Source organism: Ovis canadensis, chromosome 14, assembly GCF_042477335.2.
Source record: "Ovis canadensis isolate MfBH-ARS-UI-01 breed Bighorn chromosome 14, ARS-UI_OviCan_v2, whole genome shotgun sequence".
Lineage (NCBI taxonomy): Eukaryota > Metazoa > Chordata > Mammalia > Artiodactyla > Bovidae > Ovis > Ovis canadensis.
Genome location: NC_091258.1, coordinates 67,725,927 through 67,733,768, shown reverse-complemented (window position 1 = coordinate 67,733,768; position 7,842 = coordinate 67,725,927). Strand labels below are relative to the sequence as shown.

Here is a 7,842-nt window from a genome sequence, read left to right as displayed (position 1 = left end):
GCTGATGCCTGCATGCCTAAAGCCTGTGCGCCGCAACAAGAGAAGTAAGCGCAATGGGAAGCCTGTGCCCCACAAATGGGGAGTAGCCCCCACTCGTCACAACTAGAGAGAGCTGGAGCACAGCTATGAAGACAGCACAGCAGGAAACAAATGAATTAATTAAAAATTCAGTTCCTCAGTCACATCCACCTCCTTTCACGCTCTGCATAGCACCATGTGGCGTGTGCCCAGTGGCCATGGTGCTGGACAGATACAGAAAAATCCCATCATCACAACGTCCTACTGGACAAATGCTGCTCTAGGTCACTGACTGGGCGCGGGGAGGACACCTGCCCTGAAGAGGGCTTTGCACGTGCCGGGTTTAACCCATTGAGATTTGCGTTTGTTTTTGTGTGTTTCCACAGAAGCATAACCCAGCCTAGCCTGACCCACTAGATTTCTTGCTTAAACAAAGGACTTGAGAGTCTTGTGTTATTTAAACTACCCACTGGTGGCACGATGTGACGTGGCTAAACCAACGGGAGAGCTGAGGGTACCACCACGCAGGCTCCAGGAGGGTTAAGATCAAGCTTCCTGGAGTCCCAGTCCACCTACCTGGTTCAGGTCTAAACTGCCAGAATGTACTGAATTGTCAAGAGTTGTTACCAGTGAAGATGAGGGAGGGCTTTCCTTCTCGTTGGTACTACTGATTGTTGTCAGGGGAGACTTTCCCAGACGACACTGGGTATGGATCCATGGAGCACAGGCGCGATCTCATGGGTCAGCATTTGGCTTAGGGGACAAATGACTTCATTTCTGTGACTCAAGGTTTGAGAGTTCATTGGGTTAGAATTATATTTGAAATAAGTGCAGACTTTATGGCCACCAAAAGCATTCAGTTTCTTGAGGGAATTTTCTGGTGGCCCAGTGGCTACAACTTTGCGCTGCGAATGCAGGGGGCCCTGGTTTGATGCCTGGTGAGGGAACTAGATCCCACATGCTGCAGCTAAGACCCGGTGCAGCCAAATAAACAATTGAAAAAAAAAAAAAAAGAGTTCCTCAAATGAAAGAAAAAAACAGTTCCTCAATTCTGAGCGAATCTAATGGTCTTCATATGACCTTCTGCCAGGAAAGTTCTTCTTTTAAAAATCATTGCTGTTGACCCAGCTGTTCCACTCCTAGCTATCTGCCCAAAGGACCTGAGAACTGATGCTTAAACAAAAACTTGGACACGGAAGTCCACAGAAGCACTGCTCACAGTAGCCAAGGAGTACAAACCACCTAAATGTTCACCAACGGATGAAATGGTGGCCCACAGAGTGCAAAATTATTCAGCCATAAAAAGGAATGACGTTCTGCTGTGTGCCAATCCTCATCATGGAGAACATTATGCCAAGCGAAGAGCCACAGACCACACACACCGTATGATTCCACTTTTGTGAAACCTCCCAATAGGGAAATCTACAGAAAGTGGATTATTGGCTGCTCCAGGGCAGGGCGGGGGGAGGAGGGGGGAGGCAGTGCTGGGGACCAAAGGGGTGCATGCTCAGGACTGGAGGGGTGCTCTATAGTATAAGGGTTTCTCCTTGAGGTGGTGAAAATGTTCCGAAGCTCACCATGGTGGGACTGCCTCAAAATAAATTGAGGATTGTACAGAAGGCCATCAGTGGCCAGACTCCCCATCACTTTTACCATCTTGCCACATGATTTAAGAACGGAGCCTGAGAGACTGCCAGGCCCTCCTCCGTGTCCTGACACTGGCAGGACCACCGGGCCTCCGAAGGCCCAGGCTGAGACCTGGCGTGGTTACGTCTGCCTCACTCCACTGGCCAAAGCAAGTCATGGGATCAAACTCAGAGCTAGGAGGTGAGGACAGCTCGTCTCCAGCGCGAGGACGGTAAAGGGGGCAGGCAGGCGAGAGGAGGGGTGAGCCAGCCTAACATGCCACCCACCACTTTCCTCCCAGTCGCTGCCAGGTTACCTCCAAACGCGGGAACCAGGAACCCGCTTCACCCTGCAGGATGTACACCCATGGCGGCTCCAGGGGGCACCCAGAGCCCACCTCCACCTTGGCTTGAGGGACCACTGGAAAGTTCAGCCCTGAGTTGGTCCTAGCTCCGCACTACCAAGCCACTAATTTCCCGGGGCAGAGACCAGCGGGAGGCCGCTGCAGAGGAAAATGGACACACGCAGACACAGGCCTGTTAACCTCATCACCATTTATTGAGTTGTGAGCTGTTGCCATCACTGTTGAAATCTGAGACTCACTCATCCTGATCCTCCTCTCGGCTTCCCCTTGAAAAGGAAGCCTGGAGCAGGACCACCCCAGACACCACAGGGTAGAAGGGAGACATGGAGGGGCGGTGGAGATGCAGGGAGATGAGGGATGGGGAAGGCACCAGGACCAGCGTGCAGGGACACACACGCACTCACACACACACGCACAGGCAAAGACCAGGGGTGTCCATCTCTGCTCCAACCGGCGGCCGTGAGAACATCAAGGAAGGACCAGGCGTCCAAGAGACATTTCAGTCCTTCCTGTCATGAAGCGTCTGCCGAGAGGGGCTGGGCCACGGTTACTGGTCTGTGTGGAGAAGAGGCGGGGAGGGGGGGTTCAGAGGCCGGATGAAAGCGAGGTGCTTCCCTGCCTTTCATCTCTTAAGCTTTCCTTGTAATAAACTGTAACCAGGAGTGGAACAGCTCTGGTGTGTTCTGAGTCCTGCAAGAATCACTGAGCCTGACGGGGGGTTTCGGGACTCCTCAAATTGCACTCAACTTGTGAACAAGAGTCATTCCTTCCCCTCTCTCTCTTGTATGAATCCCATCTTGGTTTATCTTGGATAAAATCATCATTGGGGGACTTCTCTAGAATCCAAGCCAACCTCATGCTGGTTTAAGCAAATGCATTTGAGTGACTGACAGTCTGGAGGTGGCAAACGGTGTGTTTCTGCAAGGGATGTGCTCCATTTAAGAATTCAAGTCCCCCCCAAAGGGGCACCCCCTCCCTCCTGACAGCAACAGCCCATGCATAGCCAGCTCATGCAGCCTGGGAATTATGGAATTCTTTTTTTCTCCTTTTTCTTTGTGCATCTTTCTTTTTTTTTTTGGAATTAAGCAATTCTTGGTGGTTTTTTTTTTTTTTTGTAATTTGGGGAGACTCCCTCCTTTTCAGACCTGCATAGGAGGCAAGACATTCGTATTTTTGCACTGCATTGATTCAAATTGTACTGCAGGTCCAAATTCCCACTGAAAGCAGCCTCATTCTGCTCCAATGAAACAGAACTCGAGGTCAAAGCATTTGAGAACCAGGTTGCTGGTGCAAAGCATGCTGGGGGCAGGCGGCTGGGTCCACAGGCTCCCGGGACAGACGCTCAGTTCTAGCACACGTGGGGCAGGAACTGGCACTCAAGCTTAGATGGAGGGTAGAAACTGCTTCCAGGATCTCAAAAGCCAGGAGCCAGAGCTTGGTTACAGACTAGGTTAGTGACCAGGACCCAGATCTAGAGTAGGCTCGGTTTGGGGCTCATCTGGAACACAGAAGCTCGAACATTGAACATCAGGCTCAGCAGATGCTGAAAAGCAGTGCTATGGTCCAGAGAACAGTGGAAATTGCAACCAGTGGAATGTACTGGGCTGGAAACTAGGCCTCAGGGTTGGAGTCCATTGGGAACCAGGGGTCAGTTCTGCGGCCTCGGGGCGGGGCCCCCCTCACCTCTGCCTTCAGGGCACATCAGGCCTGAGTCAAAGCGGCTTTGATGGCAGCCACCAGCTTCAGAAACTTGCTCTCCGTGTCCACGTAGCCATCGCCTCCCTGGAGGAGGGAGGACCAGGGGAGGGATGGGCTGGGACCAAGACGCCAACCCCAGTCCCAACTCCCCACTGGCCCCCAGTGACGCAGGATGGACAGACATACCTTCTTGGAGTGAACCAGCTTTCCCGCTACGAACACTTCAAAGAAGCCGGTGACCTGGGGAGTGCCCTCGCCGCACTGGGGAGAAGGAGAGATGCTGGAGGGGCGGAGATGCCCCCTTGCGGACACCTGCCCCTTCCCAGGGAAGGGAGAACACAGGGGGGGGTGGGTAGGGGGCTGATCCAAACCACCCCCACTGCCACCAGGACTGAGGGACAGACAGGACCCACGTCTGACTCCTTCCCCCTCCCGGAGACTCACGATGTCCAAACGGCTAGGGAACTCATCTTCTAACTTCTTCTTGAGCTGAAGATACTGGAAAGGGGTGGGTGGTCACACAGGGTCCACAGAAGCCACATAGGTGGGCCCCCACCATGGGCTAAACCCCCTCCCCCACTTTCCAGGGCAGCCTCTTGGGACCACATGGCTTACCTTGGGCTTGTAGCCTCAAGCGCCACTGGTGGGAGCGTGTCCAAGAGTGGGTCCCGGGAGAGGAGGAGGGGGACAGTGGAGATCCGGGGAGGGGAGAGAGAAGGGGACAGTGGGGATCCAGGGATGGGAGGGGAGAGGCAAGGCAGGCAAGGAGACAGAGGCAAATGGCGGGGAGGAAGCAGAAGAGATGAAGAGGGACACGGATGATAGAAGGAGGAGACAGACACTCTCCAAAGAGAGGAAAGACACGGGGCACACGGGGGCGGGGCGCAGCACAGAGGTGGAGGCACAGGAAGGGAGCCAGCCACACAGGCAACACAGAGCAAGGGAGACAAGAGGCAGAGCGTGGGGGGCGGTGCACAGAATCGGGGGCGACGAGGAGAGAGCACAAGCGCGAGGCAGAGGGGAGAGGGAGGCAAAACGGAGAGAGCCAGGTCAGGATGAGAGCTGCCCAACGACAGCAGCCCCACCCACAGCCGGTACCCAGGCCTCAGGGCAACCCTGACTGCAGGATTCCCAAGGCCCTCCCATGCCTGAGGGTGAAGGATAACCGCCTCCCCGCCCCGCCCTCTCCCCACCCCGCCCCCTCCCCGCCCCGCAGACTATTTCGGGACCGGAGTCTGGTGCACAGGCAAAGCGAGGGAGGGGAAGGGGAGGCGCCTCAAAATGTCACCCTACCCTCTGCTTGACTCAGCGGGCAGGGACACTAACTAACGCAGGGACAGGTCTAAACCTTTCAAACCCCCAGGCAGGGACCCTCCTCCCCCGCCCCAAGCGGACAGCCAGCAGACCCAGGTGCGGTACCCCTGTGATCCGCCCGCGCCCCACTCCCAGCCTCGGTTTCCGCACTTGTAAAATGGAGCTACAACCCCTGCCCAGGGAGTTTCTGGGGAAGGAAATTCAGGGAACACGTATTTATTGAGCGCCTACAGGCCCGCATGCCTGTGCAGGCCAGTACAGTCCAAGGCGCCAGGGCTGTGACACCCCCTACGGGACAGACACTTCCTGCCGAGCACACGTTTTCACCCTTAAAGCGGGCAATTAGACCAAATGTGTAACACCCAACACACCGCACTCCCTCCGCCATAACCATTAAGACTACAACCTAGCGGGGGGGTGGGGGGGGTGGGGGGTGGGGGGGTGGGGTGGAACGGAGGTTCAAGAGGGAGCGGACACAGGTACACCTACGGACAATTCACGTTGACATATGGCAGAAACCAACACAATATGGGAAAGCAATGATGCCACAATCAAAAATAAAATTAAAAAAAAAATCACTCCCTCTACGGATGGGAAAAGTGGGGTCAGAAAACGAGGAGGGTTAACAGCAAAAAAGCATCCACCGTCTGGGTTTAAGTCCTTGCCCAACACAGGCCGGGACGATCTGGAACCTCCTGACTCTGGCCGGCCCCACCCGACGACCGGTCCTGGGGGAGGGGAGACCGAACCGCCCAGAGAGGTTCCTTCTGCATTACAAACCGACCCCCACCTGCTCCCCACCCTGAGCCCGGGAATCGGGGTGGGGTGGGGGTTGAAACGACACACACGTGTCTCAGTTCTACCTTTTAGGACCTGAGACGTCTAGAATGTCACAAATTGGGGAGGGAGAGGCCAAGAAATCAACATCCTCGTTTTCCGCCTCCTCCCACGCCCACCGCACCCGCACGGAACCCTCTCCCCAGTGCAAGGCTCCCCAAGGGTCCTGCCCCTTCCCCCGCGCACCCCCGACTCCCCCAGAGCCCAGCTCCGCCGGGACAGGGCGGGGCCCGAGCGGGATTCGAGGAGGGCACCTCTGGCCCGCGTGCTCACCAGTAAACTACTCGGACGACGACCGCCATAGCTCCTGACCGCGGTGCCCGCTGCAGCGCGGACTCTCGATCCGAACCCAGGCGAAGCAGGGCGAGGTCTGCGCCCCGGGCGGGGCGTGTGCACACAGGCCTAGCTCTTGGCGTTCCGCAGCGCGGACCATGCCAGGAGAGGGGGGAATGAGGACAGGCCTCCAGAGCGGAGGCGAGAGGCACCCTGAAGCCCACCGCCCTGAGCCCCCCACGCAAATCTTACCCCAAGCTCCCTGTGAGGCCAGGGAAAACCCCGGCAGAGGGGGTCCTCAAAAGAGTCCTCTGCGCACCCCGCTCCCGGACTCCCCCTTCTCCGAGCCAGAATGGTACGGTCTCAAGGGGCGGGGGTTCAGGGCGAACAGCTGCTGGTTGCAAACGGAATTGCAACTGACCTTGCTCGTTTCGCTGGGAGGACCTTGAGGGCGGCTTGAGGGGGAAAGGGGGCCGAGTTCGCAAGGATTCGGGGTACACATGGGCGGCCCCTGAAGCTGTTTTTTTCAATGAGCGGTCCGGGGGACCCGCTGCCTTATTAAATAAAGTCCGGCATCCAAACCTGGGCGCCGCCTGATCGGCACTGAAGTTCCCCCCGCACCCCGCCCTCTCCCCCCGCCCCCGCCCCGACCAACTCACCCACCCTTTTGCGCCTTCCAGACCTTTTTGAGGCAAGGGGGTCATGGAAAGTGCTAGAAGTTGGCAGCTGAGGTATAAGGGCTTTAGAAAGCCGATGCATCTCTCTGAGCCTCAGTTTTCCTCTTCCGGGCATAAATGCCTCCAGAGAATGATTGATTACCCATTTAACAAATACATATTGGGTACCTTGCTGCAGTCATAGGTTCTGAAGATACAGCTAAGTTCAGTCGCTCAGTCATGTCCGACTCTTTGCAACCCCATGGACTGCAGCAGGCCAGGCTTCCCTGTCCATCACCATCTCCCAGAGCTTGTTCAAACTCATGTCCATCCAGTCGGTGATGCCATCGGAAGATACAGCAATGAAAAAATAGCCAAAGTCCCTGACCGAGGTCTTCCCGCCCCAGCTTCCGTCTCTGACCCCCTGATCCTCACCTGCCTTGATCCTGATGTCTCGGGGCTCCTGGCAGACTAGGTTCAATTCCCACCCCCCATTGCTGCCAGCTGTGTGATCTCGGTGGTCTTGGGCAAGTATCAATATAACCAGCCTGTGATGCAGAGCAGTTAACATGCAGCCGGGCGTAATCAGTGTCCCATAATCAGGTGTCTTTCAGGCTCCCAGGGCGCTTAGAACAAAAACCCAAGCCTTGGGAAGTCCCTGGTGGTCCAGCGATTAGAATTCCAGGCTTTTACCGTGGTGGCAAAGGTTCAGTCCCTGGTGGGGAAACGGGGATCTCCTAAGGGGAAGCTAAGATCGTGGCATCTGATCCCATCCCTTCATGGCAAATAGATGGGGAAACAGTGGAAATAGTGACAGACTTTATTTTTTGCATGCTCCAAAATCACTGCAGATGGTGAGTGCAGCCATGAAATTAAGACGCTTGCTCCTAGGAAGAAAAGTTATGACCAACCTAGATAGCATGTTGAAAAGCAGAGATATTACTTTGCCAACAAAGGTCCATCTAGTAAAACCTATGGTTTTTCCAGTAGTCATGTATGAATGTGACAGTTGGACTATAAAGAAAGCTGAGTGCCAAGGAATTGAGGCTTTTGAAC

At 55.5% G+C, this 7,842-nt stretch overlaps 1 protein-coding gene across 1 annotated transcript; it reads right to left on the bottom strand.

Moving 5' to 3' along the window:
• Positions 1-2,183: 2,183 nt before the first annotated feature.
• SELENOW (selenoprotein W) lies at positions 2,184-6,585 on the bottom strand. Its single transcript, XM_069551102.1, has 6 exons — positions 6,131-6,585; positions 4,322-4,346; positions 4,151-4,204; positions 3,893-3,967; positions 3,692-3,790; positions 2,184-2,563 (listed from the first exon to the last, which is right to left on the bottom strand). Exons 1-5 carry the CDS (start codon positions 6,157-6,159, stop codon positions 3,710-3,712), a joined length of 264 nt encoding a protein of 87 aa, XP_069407203.1. The 5' UTR covers positions 6,160-6,585; the 3' UTR covers positions 2,184-2,563; positions 3,692-3,709.
• Between the last annotated feature and the right edge of the window lie 1,257 nt (positions 6,586-7,842).